At 45.6% G+C, this 17,840-nt stretch overlaps 1 protein-coding gene across 5 annotated transcripts in view; it reads right to left on the bottom strand.

The window, feature by feature from the left end:
* Positions 1-3,354: 3,354 nt before the first annotated feature.
* The window catches only part of LOC149974343 (transformation/transcription domain-associated protein), an 80,870-nt gene continuing 66,384 nt past the window's right edge, over positions 3,355-17,840 (bottom strand). For all 5 annotated transcript variants that reach the window (XM_090211870.1, XM_090211873.1, XM_090211872.1 and 2 more), the window contains 9 exons: positions 17,629-17,719; positions 17,038-17,237; positions 15,697-15,958; positions 12,015-12,240; positions 11,700-11,917; positions 9,625-9,809; positions 9,272-9,475; positions 6,122-6,316; positions 3,355-5,155 (listed from right to left, as the gene is read on the bottom strand). In XM_090211870.1, coding sequence (XP_090067996.1) covers positions 4,871-5,155; positions 6,122-6,316; positions 9,272-9,475; positions 9,625-9,809; positions 11,700-11,917; positions 12,015-12,240; positions 15,697-15,958; positions 17,038-17,237; positions 17,629-17,719 — 1,866 coding nt within the window. In that variant the 3' untranslated portion in view covers positions 3,355-4,870. The remainder of the gene's footprint in view (positions 5,156-6,121; positions 6,317-9,271; positions 9,476-9,624; positions 9,810-11,699; positions 11,918-12,014; positions 12,241-15,696; positions 15,959-17,037; positions 17,238-17,628; positions 17,720-17,840) is intronic.

Raw genomic sequence — 17,840 nt, 5'->3', positions numbered from 1 at the left:
CTTCAATCTGGTTTCATCCAAATATATATATTTTTTATATCATCCATGATTTTTACTACAGCACTAGCTGTGATGAAGTACAGTGTAAAATACCACTCATTCTCTTGCCCAAGAATATCAATGAACTGTTCCTAACAGTGTGCAGGCTTTGGAACAAGGGATTGGATGCTGAAACAGTCAGGAAGCATAAGCATTACAGCAATGTACTGAATGGATCCTGTAGAGAAGAAGTCAGTGAATGACCAAAATAATGACTACAGTTGATGTGATTTTAATTCACAGAAGACTGAAAATATCTGGTCACAAACTGAATTAAATGAAATGGAAATGGACATTTAAATCATCATCAGCACTGACCCATTTTTTACGCAGACAATGTAATTCATTCTTCAACCTTGGTTTCAACAACCGTGCGATGAGATGACGTTTGACACAGTGAAATTCTAATAGCCTGAAGGATCATGGGAAACATGTTTAATGAATTCCATTAGCTGTGTTAATGGTGTTCTGTCATAGAACAGGAATCAAATCTTCCTCAGATGAAAACAGGCATTTAAAGAAAAAAATACTACTGTGATATATAATCTGATGTCTGGATTAATGTTTGTTAACATAAAAATAAAACATGCAGGATGCCTCCCAAATGGGAACCTATCCCCTATATAGTGGGGAGGGGATCATTAACTTAGTGTACTATTTTTGAGCAGGGCCCATAGGGCTCTGGTCAAAAGTAGTGCACTAAATAAGTAATAGGGCACTTTTGGGACGCTGATGTAACAAATCCCTCAGATCTACATCAAGCCATAGGCCTGCTGTATGACAGGCGATAACATCCTGATCTTGAATGATGCATTACAGTAGAGTAATCCAAACCGATTAGGATTATGTTTTCCTTGTCACTAGACAGATTTACTGTAGCCATATACACAAAAGTACGTGGACACCCAATCAAAATTAGTGTATGCGGCTATTTCAGCAACACCTGTGTATCAAATCGAGCACACAGCCATGCAATCGCCATAGACAAACATTGGTAGTAGAATGGTTTACTGAAGAGCTCAATGACTTTCAACGTGGCACTGCATAGGATGCCACCTTTCCAACAAGTCAGTTCATAAAATCTCTGCCCTGCTAGAATTCCCCGGTCAACTGTAAATGCTGTTATTGGGAAGTGGAAATGTCTAGGAGCAACAAAGACTCAGCAGCGACATGGTAGGCCACACAAGCCTAAGACCACCATGCACAATGCCAAGCGTCAGCTGGAGTGGTGTAAATCTCACTGCCATTGGACTTTGGAGCACTGGTAAAGCGTTCGCTGGAGTGATAATTCACGCTTCACTATCTGGCATTCCGACGGACGTTTTCTGGATGCCAGGAGAACGCTACCTGCCCCAATGCATAGTGCCAACTGTAAAGTTTGGTGGAGGAGGAATAATGGTTTGGGCAAGGCCCCTTAGTTCCAGTGAAGGGAAATCTTAATGCTACAGCATACAATGACATTCTAGACGATTCTGTGCTTCCAACTTAGAGACAAGAGTTTGGGGAAGGCCCTTTCCCATTTCGGCATGACAATGCCCCCGTGCACAAAGCGAGGTCCATGTAGAAATGGTTTGCCGAGATCAGTGTGGAATAACTTGACTGGCCTACTCTACTGGACACAGAGACAGGCCCGTTATCTACTTACCCAGAGTCAGATGAACTCGTGGATACCATACTGTCTCGGTGTCCAGTATGAAGGAAGTTTGAGGTAGTTTTCTGAGCCAATGCTAACTAGTGTTAGCACAATGAATAAGTCTATGGGTATCTGTTAGCATGCTAACAAGTCGAGTGTCTGCTAAATTACTACAATGTAAGTATGCTGTGAACTATAAAGGGTAAGATTGCTGTACTATTGTAAAACATGTCGACTTGAAATATTATAACATTTTATATTCATGATATACACCTTAAAATTCTTTAATAGATAATCTAACAATGCACAAAACATGTTTTATTTTCTTGCTTTATCCATCCACCCATTGTCAGATTGCGGATATCAGCAGAGGGAATTCTGGACGCTCTTCCTGACAGGTTCCATTCCACTGAGTGTGTCCTTAGAGTCCCAGGCAGTGCCAGCAACCATGTTCCCTCCCTCTTCTTCCTTCCCCACTTCAATCCCACCGGTCTGCATCAATCACATCCTCTTCCCAGATATCAGTCTAGACATCAGCAGACGCCTAGGCCGGCCGGGACACATGCCAGGACACAGCACACAGGATACAACACATCTCTCTGTTGTGATGTGTGTGTGCGCTGTTGAATTTCATATCTCACTGCCAGCCTCATATCAGAAGAGACACCTGAGGCATGAAATGGATGCCTTAACTACAAAGGCCAATAAGGACACCCACAAGTTCAAATGCTATTGTTTAGAGAGAAATGGATCGTGGGTGTCCTAGATGTTTGTTAAGTGTTACGTGCCATTGGAAAGGGATATCAAACATGATATATGGACATACAGTACATGGTGGTATACTTTCTTTCCGATGTCATATTTGACATTTTCTGGCGAGGCCCCATGTGATGTGATGGTAGCCTGGGTGGCAGTCTGTTCTTGCTTCAGGCCCACTTGTTTTTAACCTGCCAAACAGATTGCAATAAAGTATCATTGTTAAATGCAGGTTGGTAGTCTGAAACAATAAATGTGGACAGTGAACTGCGAGAGAGAGATGGGAGAGCTGCAACAAAGAGAAGTTGGATGACAAGAGAGTGAGATTAAGTGAGAGAAAGAGACATTTACAGTATTAAAAGACATGGTTTATGAGTGTGGAGAGCAGGCTGACAGTATAACTCAGCGTAGGCCAGACCATACTGAGATATACGGACATGGATAAATCAGTTGCCAGGGGAGAGGCGGAGGCTGACCACACCTCAGTAGTCTTCCCCTGGAATTCCATGGCGGGGGGGGGGGGCAGGCGCGGAGGAACAAAAAAAAGGCAAACAAGGTTATTCTGCCTCCACATAGCCCTCAGCCAAAATGTTAACAGGGATTTACTTGAAACTGCAGACCAGCTAAAGGTAGTGCTTTTCATTTTTCAGTTATTTAGAAAAAAAAAAAAACAGTGTCCAAGTGTGGCACGATTGATTGATCTCCCTTTGTGCCAAGCATGATGTGTGCAATGTGAGAGGTAGCGACTGCAATGTAAGACAAGGTCTTTTTTTCATGAAAGAAGTGTCATTTCTTCAACTCTATTGTAACTGAATGGGTATGAGATGCACTGTCTGACTTGATATGTAATTCAAATCCAGGACTTGGTTCTCTTTACCGTGAAATTGAATGGCGACACACAAACAAGGGTCTCCAGAAAATGGAAATTATTTAAAAGAGCATTTTATTAAAACAAAATGCATATTTACAAGGCAGGAGGTAACAATCCTTCAGTTGGTCGAAAAGCACTGTACCTTTACAAAAAATGGGGGATAACGCATACAAAAAAACATGTCAGTGTAGCTCATATAGGCTACTACAGAGATGCTGTATGTATAGATACTGCTTACGGAGTACAGTCTTGAACCTGAACGCTTGAGTGCAAGACAGTTGTGCTAAAGGGAATTCAATCAGCTTAAAAAAAAAAATATCCTCATCTAGACCTCTGACAGCTGCAATAGAACAAAACCTAAAGTAAAAATGGCTTTTGAGTAGCTCGGACATTGTACAGTACACACACTCCAGGCAGTGAAAAGGAATGTCACAGCATAATTATTCACAAGAGCATTATATTCTACATTTTTTAGGGATATATAAAAAAAACGTCAAACACATAATTTGGTATTTAAATAATAATACAAACTCAAAAAGAAGGGCTTAGAATATGTTTTACATTGTGTTGATTCACTGGAGTCAACTTGTAAACTTACAAAAGACTCGTTGAGACGATTACAACGTCAACTGAAAATCATATGACCTCTACACAAAACGAGCATTATAAAACAGTACTGTACTTTCTCCAATACTCCCTGGACTGTTCCATTTTCATGGAGGGATGATATACACAACACACAGTAAGTCAAGTACAGAGAGAGGCGATGCAGAATAAACATGTGTCAGACTACGTTTGGTTCGAGTGCCTTAGTTTCTCCATCATAGTGAGTTTCCTGATTAGCCTGGTTAAACAAGACTGAACGTGTCCAGACTGGTTTTACCAGGCTATTTCCTGATAACATGGGTTGACTGGCTGGTTCTGCAGCACTCAACTTCGCTACATCGTTCCCTTGCTTTGTTTGCTTGCTACAGTAAATCGCTGCATCCTTTCAACTTGAGACCAGGAAGCCCGCTTCAAAAATAATACCTGACAGAACCATTTCTACATGACAAAAGCATTTTCTTCACTTCCAGTTTACATCTTATGATTTCCTCTTTTCTGTGGCTCAATAGTGAAAGGCGCCTGTCACGCTATTCAGTGGCCAATGATGACATCTTATGGTTGTGTGAGCAGCATAAGCAATAAGGCCCGAGGGGGTGTGGTATATGGCCAAAATACCACAGCTAGGGCAGTTCTTAGGCGTGACGCAACGAGGCGTGCTTGGATACAGCCCGTAGCCCCGGTTCAGTTTATTGGACATACGCCACCAACCCCCGGACGGAGGTGCCTTATTACTATTATAAACTGGTCACCAACATAATTAGGGCAGTAAAAATAAATATTTTGTCATACCCGTGGTATAAGGTCTGATATACCACGGCTGTCTGTCAATCAGCATCCAGGGTTCAAACCACTCTGTTTATAATATGCATTAGAACCCCCTCATTTCATAGGTTTTATCATGTCCATTGTCTTCTTAATCTTTCCCCCCCTCACAACCAGGGCTGCCAGGCATCTCCTCTCCCCCCTTATAGCCAGGGGTGCCAGGCAGGGTCCATGCGACAGAGGTTGTCCAGGCTGTTGGCAGCAGCCACCAGGGTGTTGACCTTTGACTCCCCTCCCTCGAACTGGGCCAGGTTGTGGAGCCTGGTCATGATGGCCGTCACAGCCTTCTGCACCAGGGACACTAGCTGCTGGGAGTCCATGTTCTCAGGCTGGCCTGCTGGGGACAGGGGCATGGACGTGTCCTCCTGGGTCTTCTTGTGCCACGCGATGATCTCGTCACGGAGCACCGCCTTCAGGATGCCGTCCACCTAGTGGGGAAGAAGGAGAGGAGAGAACAGAGAATGATGGGGAGCAGCTAAATGCATCTTGCACTCTAGCAAGACTATTTATGGGAACCAAACTATGAATTGATACTAATTCAGGAACCATGAGATACTGTGAAACCACTGTGTATTGTTAACTCACCATGTTGGGTAGGGCTAGACACAGCAGCCATATAAACTATACAGAGACCACAATACTAGCTAACCACCTAGCTGGGTACTCGGTCTTCTCCACTCATTGTGCACACTTTATGGTGTGTTGAGGGCCTGCTTGTCAGAACAACCGTCTCCTCTCCCAGTAAGTATGTGTAACCACCACTCCACCAAAGAAAGCAGTGGCCTCTGGGATACATCTCCAGCTCTCTGTGTGTGTGTGTGTATTTCTAGCTCTCTGTGTGCGCATCGCTGCACGCCCTCCATCCAAAAGCCCCGTCTTCAACATCCCAGTTTGTTCACCTCCTGAAGGAAGCAGCCCCTCTCTGGCTGTAGCTACAGGATGAAGCTATACATAGACATATAGCTGCCTGCCTGATGCCCTATCATTACAGGACCAACATAGATATACAGCCCTCCTCCTGCCACAGCTGGGACTGAGGCTGAGAGGCTGTTGTTTTTGTTTTGATACGCCTCAGTGAATTTCCCTCCAAGTTTACATTTGTGGGATGTAAAACACCCACACAGAATAACATCCATCAAGAATTATAGTGTCTAAATTAAGACAAGAATTGAGAAATGAGTCCGCTCACACTTTAAACTTAATTCAAGTGTATGGTTCTACCAGTGAGTTCTACGCGGTGCACAGTAGTGGTCTACCAATGTAAAGGATAATTCTCACCAACCATGACTTCAAAATTTAAACTGTGATATGCTGCTTCATTATTCTTGTCCAATAAACATAGTTAACAAACTATGAAAGTAATTTGCTGTTGTACAACAGGTGTGTGTGCTTACCTTGAAGTTTGGTTGAGCAAAGCAGCGTGCCACAGCGATCATGGAGGCGGTGAGGGGGCCAGAGACGCCGATGGTGGTCAGGAACTCTGAGATGTTGGGCGTCAGACGGAAGGGCACGGGCCGGTTGGCGTCCAGATCACCAGTGGCATCGTTGATGTCGAAGCGGAAGTAAGACACATTCAGCTTCCCCGTGTCCTGTTGGAGGAGAGAAGTCTAACGGTTAGGATCAGTGTGTGTGTGTGTCTCTACACTTCCTGATATTGCCTCATACAGTGCATTTGTAAACTTTTTCCACATTTTGTTAATTACAGCCTTATTCTAAAATGGATTAAATTAAAAATGTTCCTCGTCAATCTACACACAATACTCCATAATGACAAAGCAAGAAACAGATTTAGCATCATGCTGTGGGGATGTTTTTCGGCAGCAGGGACTGAGAGCCTTGTCAGGATCGAGGGAAAGATTAATTGAGCAAAGTCTTTGATGAAAACCTGCTCCAGAGTGCTCAGGACCTCTAAGCACACAGGCAAGACAATGCAGAAGTGGCTTCGGGACATATCTATGAATGTCCTTGAGTGGCCCAGACAGATCCCAGACTTGAACATGATCGAACATCTCTAGAGACCTAAAAATAGCTGTGAGGCAACGCTCCCCATCCAACCTGACAGAGCTTGAGCGGATCTGCAGAGAAACTCCCCAAATACAGGTGTGCCAAGCTTGTAGCGTCATACCCAAGAAGACTCAAGGCTGTAACTCGATGCCAAAGGTGCGTCACAAAGTACAGAGTAAAGGGTCTGAATACTGATGTAAAATGTGATATTTCAACAACAAAAACATTTGCAAATGTCTAAAAACCTGTATTTTCTTTGTCATTGTGGGGTAGTGTGTGTAGATTGATGTGGGGGGATGACAATTTCATCCATTTTAGAATAAGGCTGTTACCTAACAAAATGTGCAAAAAGTCAAGGGGTCTGAAAACTTTCTGAATGCACTGTAGATTCCAGTCTGGATTCCACCGTGTACAATCACTGAGACAAGTCATCTATAAACGTTCTCCTGAGGTATTCTCTATGGACATGTTTCTCCTGTATAGAACCCATGGACAGGATACAGCTGCCTTCCAGTAAAGTGTTTAACTACAAAATGGCTGCTTTTATTGATCTGCTGTAGACAGAGCACCATAAAACAACATATCTCCCCAAGCACATCCATAATCCCTCCATCCCTCTTTCTCTGTGGAGTTAAGTATATACAGCAGGACTTTGTCTTTAAGCCTGCATTTGTGTAAAGAGGGACCCGTATGAAGAGCAAAGAGCATTCTGGGAAGATAAGCTGTTTATGGGAGAAAGTGAGTGTGCTTATGACAGCTTTATGGCAAAAGCATTTCATTTGAGTTTTTTTCCCCCAACAGGGTTAGACGCTAGACCCCCGGAGGATCAGAGAAGCTCAGAGAGAAACTTCTCTGGCTCCGGACTGAGGCAGGGTCCTGAATAATAACACATTAACAGGTGACTGCTAATCCACTTTGACGCTGTATCAATAGACTGAGTCAACAATACGAGGGAGGTGACATTACAATCCATACTCTGAGGATGGGGGCAGGCAGAGGCCAAACCATCTCAATGCACTATGTTAGAAAAGCTGACTATTCTAGGGGTAAAATATGGGGTTATTTGGGGTGTTTATTGGGGCTAGGCTAGTGGTTACACATGTCAGTAATGTCCTTGATATGCTGGTGTCAGTGTGCGTGCATGCGCGTGTGTGCGTGCGTGTAATCCTGCCTGTGGCTAATGGGATCTATGGCGTGGAACAGGCAGAGAGGGGGCTTAATGCGTCCGCTTAGCTGCCCAGTGAAACGCCTGTCAGCAGATCATAGAAGAGGAGAGGGGAAAGGAGAGGAGGCTGTCCGTCTGTTCCACACAATCATCTTTAATAATGACTTTCAGAGATATACTCTCTGCCCTCCGAAAGGACCGTGCGCGCGTGTGTGTACCACTGCTCCGGTGCGACACACACTCTGGGCTCTTTATATTGAATGGTCTCTGATAGCAGAGCAAAGAGTCGGAATAAGACTGACTGTCAAAACAGCATCGTCCCATAGAGGCTCACTGACTGACAGGGCTGCATTGATGTCATAGAGAGGAAGTCATGCATATTACCAGTCAGAGCGATGCGCATCTCCAATGAATCTGAGGAGGAACATCTCCATACTGAATTAGTCTCCTTGACATGAATCCTCCTTTGACAGACTGCTTCAAATTCCCTTCGCCACGTGTCCTTGGCTGGGTTAGGTGTGTGTGTGTGTGTACACGCTTTTATGAGTGTGAGTATGCGTTTATCTGTGTGTGTTAGGGTTGGGCGGTAAACCATATTTTACCTTATACCAGGAGAAATGAACGGACCAGTTGAATTTGATAAACTTTTCCTTCCATAACGGTATTTCAATGTTTGGTTTGTAAAAATGTGATATGAAACTCCGGCGAATGTAATGTCCATTTTTATAGTTAGCTGGTTGCTCCTCGAGTCGTCTTTCTCCCTCTCCTGCTGCATGCCCTGCCCTGCCCTTGTCACTCAATGGAGAGCAGTTGCTCAATCACGGTATCTTTTAAATCAGAGAGGACTAGGCGAAGCATGAATGTTCGCTAGCTACGTAATGTAACATCGAATTAGGGTCCCCTGGAAACACTGACCAACACTTTGCTTCCTACCCTCTCAATAATTCCTCCCTGGCTTCTTCATTCGTTGTCATGTCAAAACAATGTATCAAGGCGCTGCCCACTACATATAAACTATAGTTTATCATTATATTTCTATGACTCCAACAGTTCACCAATTAACTAGGCCTAGGTTTTTTGCCAATATCATGCAGCCCTGTGTGGCAGTGTGGAAATGAAGTTGGATTGAACAGTATAAAACAATCAGAATGGAGAAAGACCCATTGAAATCATTTAGAATGTATGTGTTGCCACCCTGGGGTCATGAACTACCCATAAAGCATATTCAGAGCTCTTATTATTAAAAGGCATAAAATACCATCAAGATTTGAAAAATCGTGATATGATGTCACCAAGCCCTAGTGTGTGTGCATGCACGTGTCTGTGTGTGTATGTCCAGGTGTGTGTGTGTGTGCGCTCGTCGCTCTCCCCCTACCTGTGCTATTTGCAGCATCTCAGGGTTGAGGCGGTTGAGGTGTAACATGAATTCAGCCAGGCCGATGAGAGACAGCTGGATGGTGAACATCTTTCTGAAGGTCCAGTAGTCTGTAGCGTTGGGGAAGGTGTGTAACGCCCACTCCCTCAGCATGCTGCGAGGTACCATGTTCCCCTGCACCTCCTTCAGAATGTCACGCAGCACCTGGTGGGGACAGGGGAGGTTCGAGTCAGAGGGAGTGTGTCTGTGTGTTCCAGACAGTACCTGGTGGCTGGCCAGTGTGCCACTGGTCTGTACAGTAGCCAGACAGTCGTTGTATTTGTGTGTCTCCATGCGTATGTTCCAGACAGTACCTGGTGGCTGGCCTGTGTGCCTCTAGCCTGTACAGTAGCCAGGCGGTCGTAGTAGCGTGAGATGGGGTTGTCGTGCTCAATGCCTTTCTTGGCACAGCGTTGCTTATAGATCTCCACCAGAGACAGAGATGATGGGTTGTCCTCTACCAGACGCATCTGAGGAGACACAGCTACCACCCTGGGGACTGGAGAGATAGGAAGGGGGAGAGTAAGCACAATTTAATAAGATGGTAAACTGATTACACACATCCATACACTGTATACAACCTAACCTTGGAGGGCGAGAGAGGGACAGAGAAAGCCACCTCAATACAACATTGCAATACTAAACATCTACATTTTCCAAGGCAAAACAAGCCATCTTCATTTCAATACACTGTGTAAAGTAAACTAGTACACCCAACACTGCACAACAGGTCTACATATCTGACCTAAGATGTGTCAACACAAGAGGTAACACTAGGGTTACTAGAGGTTCAGAGGACAGAACCTGGAATGTAAATCACACCCACGGAAACATTTACATAACATGGTAAACCACCAACCGAACACATTTCACGTAGGGAAAGGGAGGGAGAGGGACCACAGAAGTCCACATTCCCTCTTAAACAACCCAATCAGTCGCTGAGAGGGAGAGTGGGCAAACATCTGGATGGAAGGAAAACTGGGGGAGGACAGGAAAGGAAATTGTGTATACAATGGGATTGTGAGAGAGAGCGAATGAGTCTCTCCCATCCCCCTCTAATGTATAACCCATCTAATTTACAATGAGTGAACAAAACATTAAGACCACCTGCTCTTTCCATGACATACTGACCAGGTAAAAGCTATTATCCCTTATTGAAGTCACTTGTTAAATCCACTTCAGTGTAGATGAAGGGGAGGAGACGGGTTAAAGGATGTTTAAGGCTTGAGATATGAATTGTGCATGTGTGCCATTCAGAGGGTGAATGTGCAAGACAAGTTTTAAGTGACTTTGAACGGGGCATGGTAGTAGGTGCCAGGCGCATAGGTTTGAGTGTGTCAAGAACTGTTACGGTATTGGGTTTTTCACACGCAACAGTTTCCCTTGTTTAACAAGAATGGTCCACCACCCAAAGAACATCCAACCAACTTGACACAACTGTGGGAAGCATTGGAGTCCACATGGGCCAGCATCCCTGTGGAACGCTTTCAACACCTTGTAGAGTCCATGGCCCAATGAACTGACGCTGTTCTGATGGCAAAAGGGGTTGTGCAACTCAATATTGGGAAGGTGTTCCTAAAGTTTTGTATACTCAGTCTCTCTAAATGTCTATCCCATCTCTTCAGATCAGATGAAAGGAAAGACATGAGCCCTCTTATTCTATTTTGAAATGCACTTCTTTAGGTCATCAGACCAGAAGTATGTAGCCCCCCCATGAGGATGCCCTTGACCTCTGACCTGGAAGTGGTTCACCATAATACTGATAAATCAATCACAGAAAGGCAATTTAGATTCAATCTCCCAGCCAGCCTCCCGTGGGAATAACCTTGCATCTTATTTCATTCACTCACTGACATTCTCTGCCCTGACACATGTCGACAATTCACCTCAATTTCATTTCTCCCATTCCCCTCTCCTCTGCCATATTTTTCTTTAAAGAAAACCACATGTACAGTACAACTAAAGAGGTTGCTAGGATTTAAACATCACCCGCCTGCCTTATCGGACTGTATAGACATGCCCTTGGAAAAACAGTTTAGACTGAGCTACACTTGACATTTCTACTCGCTCCTTGAATTCTCTATTCCTGGGTTGAGAGCCCAAGATACACAGAGAGGAGATTTTAGACTGCCTGTCAAAAAAACTGGCCTGCCAAGAAGAAAATGAGAGAAACAGACCTGTAGAATGATATATGAAAGAGGAGAGTCAGAGAGGAAAGGGAAGGAGAGACCAGACAGACCTGTAGAATGATATATGAAAGAGCAGAGGACAGGGAAGGAGACCAGACAGACGTAAAACAATAGTCCAGAGAGTTGTCCCAGGAATAATGCGTCTCTTGGTGGTCTGAGACTAGAGACGGTGGAGAGAGCTAGCCCAGTGTGTGTCATACCAGTAAAGAAGAGGTGTCTCTTGGTGGTCTCCTTCCTCTTCTCCAGACAGGGGTTGAGCAGCCTCAGTAGCTGCAGGACCCTCTCCTCCCTGCGGGACTCAGTCAGACAGGCATCGTTCATCACCAGGTAGGGGTAGATCTTCCCATTGTGACCTCTGATGTAGAGACGTCGTGCTGCCGTGTTGTGTTTCTGGACTATCTCCACTCTGGGCATGAACCTGAAGGAAACGCCACACACAGTTAGTACCTGGAGGTAATGGATGTGTAACACATGTGTGTGCACATACTTTCTATATAAACGTGCACCCTCCTCACCGTGCGATCTTGATGTAATAGTGTGTGGGTTTGGGCATGAGGAACTCCCCAGGGATCTCCACCTCGGCGGTCTGGGCTGAGAAGTTGCTAAGGAAGCGACACTTCTCCTCGATCAGGAAGAACTTGGGCAGCTGCTTGGTCTTGGCCTCCAGGATCTTGATCCACTTCTTGAGCTTAGAGATGAGGTTGTGGAGCTTCATGGAGCCAGGCACGCTGAAGTCAAAGTCTGCATGGAGACAGATGACCAGCAGGAGGTTATTATTAAGCGGAGGTAGACAACCTGTTAGATTAGAAGGAAGCCAACACCAAAGCCTAGACTGACAACTATGAAATTCAAAGTTTGGGTTCACCTGGTTTATCTATTAAGGGTCAAAGAGAGCTCAAAAATGGTCAGATTGACAGATGGAAATAAGGCAATAAGATAAATGACCAATGACAGCAAAGCTGAGACTGAAAAGAACCAATGCTAAAGAGGCAGAAATAAGCGCTTCGTTGCCATATCAACCAAAGTGCTGTACGTTTTCCACCCAGTCCCCCATGGAGCTAGTCTACTGATACAATCACAAGGGTTTACATTTCATATTCAAGACACAACTGACATTGTGCATATTCTTGGGAGGGAACGGTAGAACAAAAGGTGCAAGCAGAAAGGGAGCCACGGTGATGGCCCCAGGACATCTTTATCAAACAGGTACAAACCTGCTCCATTATTACAAGCCTGTTGTGCTTTGCTTGTTGTAATGAAACCATGAAAGTGTATCAGAGAATGAAAGGCCTTGCCATTTCAAACCTCTTTCGGAGTGAACTCTTACACTTTAAATAAACCTTTTTTTTTTAAATCCAATGTTCCTTCGTAGCATCCATTTTACCTGCCTGCTGTTTGCTAGCCTAGGGGAAACGGTGAATTAGGCTAGTCTTATTGAATTGCCAATGATTCAGCAGCATAAAAGTATATATAACCTACAAATAGAATACATGAACTGTGGCTGTCTTCATTTTACAAGAATTCATCACCATCTCAATTGTTTTGTGATGTAAAAATAGGAAATAATAGGAGAGCTGAAAATATAACACATTTTGACACATTGGAGCTTGGCCATATAGTAGAACCTGAGTCAGAGCAGAAGTAAGGAGGAGGGCTATTTCAGCTCCTTTTTTCACTGACCGCTGATCAGTCATCTCATGCTTCTGTTAACAACAAGCCCCCTTCTCTCTGATCCATAGTCTCCTAAAACTGCTACCTTCTCCCTGACCGGAGACTGGAACACTAGGAGGCATGTAACACGCCCTCTTTCACTGCCCTCTCCCTGCTCCCCCCCCCTCCCCTCCCCTCCCCATAACCAGAGAACCACAGTGGTCCGTCTCTATAAATAGCCACTAGACTTTATCGCAGCAGCAGGAAGTCTCAGGTGAGTTATACTCAGTGGTTTGTTCAGCAATAGATGTAACGGCTGGATGGCCACTGGTTGGCTGTCTGGACCTCAGAGCCAATCAGTCTCATACAACAACAGCAGTGCAGAAGGCTACTGGTGTGATTGTGTGTTGAACTGCTATATTTGTTATTGATAAAAATAGAAAATGTTTAGTCCGGTAGATTCAGTGCAGGGAGACTTATTTCTGTATGTTCACCTGCACAACCCATCAGACAAAATAAGAAAATCCTATCAGAGTGTTTCTCATAGCCAAGTAAAATGTCCTTTTACAGAAAAGTTATTTCAGTGTGAAAATTGTTTGAAAAACTCAAGAGCATTCACATGCCATGTGGCCAATGTACTGTAGTTTGAGAGCCTGACAGAGATAGGTGAACATATTGTAGCTGAAAACATGCGCTGGCTGCTGTGAACAGTGAAGTTATTTCAAATATTTTTTTCCAGGGATCTGACAAGCAGAGAGCTTTGGAGTGAATCCATTTAGAAAACAGTACCTCGTGCAAAGAGCATTCCCCATAATTGGATTTGAATGCCCCCCCCCCCCCGTCCCCGTCCCCGTCCCCTCTGACTAATGTTATGTGTGCGCACATAAACACAGATTTTCCGGCCCACAAACCCAGGGAAAGCGAGGGAGGGAGCGGGTAACGCAGCGAGGCTGGCTGCTCGGCAGCAGCAGAAGTGCGGGGCTGTAAACCCTGTTTGTTCCGCTCCGGAGGCTTGTCGGGTTTCTCTGCGGCGCTCGGTTGGCGTGGGTACAGCTGGGGAGCGACGGCAGGCACCCTGTGAGTCGGAGCTCCGGTGACGCCTGGCCGAGCCAACACAGCTGGCACCCAGTACCCACACATCTGGTAACATGAATGAATGCCACACGCTCCCCTTCTACCGCTTTCCATCTCTCTCATAGGCTCGTGTTCCTAATTTTCAATTTCTCCATTACTCAATTATCTTTCCCTCTTTTGTATTTTATTTTCATTCTCTCGCTCTCTATTCTCTGGCCCTCTCTCCCTCTCCCTGCCCAGTCAACATGCAGTACCTTAGCCAGACACATTAGCCCAGCTAGCCTCTCTCCCTCTCCCTGCCCAGTCAACATGCAGTACCTTAGCCAGACACATTAGCTCAGCTAGCCTCTCCAGTCTGGTGGAGGGGAAAACAGAAGTGGAAAAGAGGGGGAACAGAGGGAGGCCAGGGAATGAGCAGCTCTGTGTGTGTGTACTCAGTCATACAGTGTTGAGAAGAGAGCCAGAGGAGAGGAGGGAGAGTTGTGTGGATACAGGGAAGGAGTTGGAGGTTGCAGCAGAAATTCTTAGTTTAAACCAGTGGCCAGGGAACTGAACTGTGGTTAAACCTGGGGGTTAACGTACTATTTCCAAAAAATAATTTGTTTTTTAGAAATGTCTCTACGTGGGCCAGTCTGCACCTGTCTGTCTGTTGCATTCCTAAGTAGAATATAAATAAATACTCAGGAGAATGAGGGTCTGTCTCATGGGTCGCTGACTAACATGCACAAATACATGCATACGAGAGATAAACGGAGCGCTTCATGATTCAAATTAACTTCTGCATAACTGTTTCCAAGGTATTGTTATGAAAGCAGTATGTGGTAGGCTGATGATTTGAGTTACAACAGTTGCTGAGGTCAAATACAAAGGCCACAATAAAAAAAATCTATAGTTTTCAATAGTTTCTCTTACTGCTATTAAACATCCTTCAGTTGAAACTGAACTCTCATTGGAGCTGCAGTACCAGTAAGCACCGTTTTGATCTTCTCCACATGCTGTGCCTGTATGTACCCAAATGACCGCTAAACAGGCCTGGAGGGCAAGTCAGTGGGTTGGATTAGCAGAGCTGTGTAATGCCTGTGTAATCAACACCCCAAACCAGCCCAGCAAACACGCACACACACACATACGTCAGCCCTCCATTAAATCAAATCATCTGGTTCAGAAGCCCCAATTACGTTCCGGAACAACACTGTTCTGTTGTTTCTGCCTGGTGAAAAATAACCCAGGCCTGCTGATGCACACAGCGTGGCTACATCTGGCAGCTTGGTTATGTCTGGCTATGGCTAGAATGAGACGGAGCACTGCATAAGGAATAGGGTGTGATTTGAGATTTACCCCTACACTCCTATGGGTCAACACTGTTAGTAAGATTCCAAAAGTGAGTTATATTTCTTTAAAATGAAATCAATAATAGGGAAATAATTAACCTAGCAGAAGTAACAAACTACATGAGGTTAGAGCAGTGTGTACCTGTGGTGAACTGTCCCTTCATCTTCTGGAAGACCGGGTCCTGAGCGGTGGCCTGGGCTCGGCGGGCGAGCGACTCAGACGCCGCGCTGGAGAACATGGTGGAAACGTTGGAGACGTTCTCCAGCCCCACGCCAAAAGTGCTCACCAGCTTCTTGACGAAGTTCAGCGTGTGCGGCGTGATCTTGGCGTCCGACACGGCACCGCTCTTCTCGAACGCCACCGAGTAGCACTTAAACAGACCCTGCTGGAGCTGTCTCAGGACCTGGATGGGAAGGGGGGAGGAAGATATTGATAATGTATAATACACTGTTTCTGACCCTAAAAATGCTGATAGTGAGCAAAATATGCCACCCACAAGCTCACCTTACCCCCCTAATCTGCCAACCCTCCCTCCTTTTCCAATAGCCCCCCCCCCTACTGAAAACTCCTCTCCCCAGGCAGGTGTATCCAGGTGAGGTTGTTCCCACGGTGTTCCTCTGTCCAGGTTTAACCAATGGAACGGACTGCAGCCCCGAGCACAGACACTACTACCCCCCCCTCTCCCACGCAGCATTGCTAAAGCACTTTGCAGCACCGGCGAGTTGCATTTGGAAGCTTGTATTATGTCAGCGCTCTCCCGGTTTATAGAAACCAGTCAAGGTTTCTATAGGGGGGTAGGATATAGTGTTCTAGATGAGGGAGTGATTCCAGAGGTGGGTGCTGAAAGTGTTTCAGGAAAAAGAAGTTAATCCTCTGTGTAAATGTTGCGTTCACTGACAGTCACTTCCATTTTCCAGTCTGTAAGCTCGCTGTGTTGGAGGTTGGATGGAAAAGTCGCAGTTTAGCTTCGCCATGTCAGAAACATGACAGAGCCCTTCCTTCAACAGGGCTTCAGACTACTCAGGTAGAGAGGAGCACCGGACTGAACAGATGTGGCTAATGGTAGTGGTGGAAAATAGGAGAACAGATGAGTGCCTGGGTGTGTAGGAGGACAGGGAATTGGCAGCTCTGTGTACTCAGTCATACAGCATTGACAAGAGAGCCAGAGGAGAGAAGGGAGAGTTGTGTGGATACAGGGAAGGAGTTGGAGGTTGATGCAGAGTTGTCTTGTTCAAACCAGTGGCCAGGGAACTGAACAGTGGTTAAACCTGGGGGTTAACATACCATTTCTAAAAAAATCTGAATTTGTTTAGAAATGTCTCTACGGAGGCCAGTCTGCACCGGTATTTCCGTTGCATTCCTGAGTAGAATATAAATAAATACTCAGGAGGATGAAGGATTCATGGGTCGCTGACTAACACAGTCCTCTAACACACACACCCTCTCACCACCATCCCAGGTGACCAGGTGCCCCTGCCTCACCTCTTCGTGCCAGTTCTCTCTGAACCAGACCATCTGGTCCACAATGCCCTCCAGAGAGGAGAGCAGCGTGGGGTGCAGCTCTCGCTGCATGTGCATGATCCTGCTGCAGCGCCACATAGGGGCCGTGGCCCTGATGGGGCCCGGGTCAGACGCCGAGTGGGTCTGGGCCCCCACCGAACTGGGCTGCTGCTGGCCCGAGTCTAGAGAGGAGAGGAGGAAGAGGTGGGGAGAGAGAAAAACGAGGTGTGAAGACAGTGGAGGCAGAATCGAGGGGTAGTGATGTGAGAAAGATGAGAAAAGAGAAAAGGAGAGAGTGTAGATAAAAGAAAAGGCATTAGGAAGCAAAAAGACAATGAGTTCTAAAATGCACTTCAAAGCCTGCAAAACAAAGTCATAGCTTTGTTTGATAAACGCTTTTCTTTAAGAAGTCAGTGAGCTAGAACCCTCCTGCACCTACAAGGTGAATACATAAATACGCTACTCAACAGTAGCGCCGCTTTCAAACACAGTCATACCCTTCGTGTCCAAAAGGGGACATAACATCACCTTTAATGTTCAAACCGTGGTGAAACCGGCACGCACACAACTTACCGCTCTTGTAGCGTTCCCTCTGCTCGATCTTGAGCGTCAGGTAGAGGGTGCGGATGGGGAAGTAGACTGCCTGGGGGTACACTCGTCCCACCTAGCAGACAGCGGGGGGAGGGGGGGGGGGTCAGATTACCATTCAAAGAAGAAGCTACCCTCAGAGATCTCATTGCACACAGGAGAGGAGTGTACGCTGCAGAGAATCCCAAAGAATATCC

This window comes from Oncorhynchus mykiss, chromosome 20, assembly GCF_057628025.1.
Source record: "Oncorhynchus mykiss isolate SJ-2025 chromosome 20, ASM5762802v1, whole genome shotgun sequence".
Lineage (NCBI taxonomy): Eukaryota > Metazoa > Chordata > Actinopteri > Salmoniformes > Salmonidae > Oncorhynchus > Oncorhynchus mykiss.
This window is presented reverse-complemented; position numbering and strand designations above follow the sequence as displayed.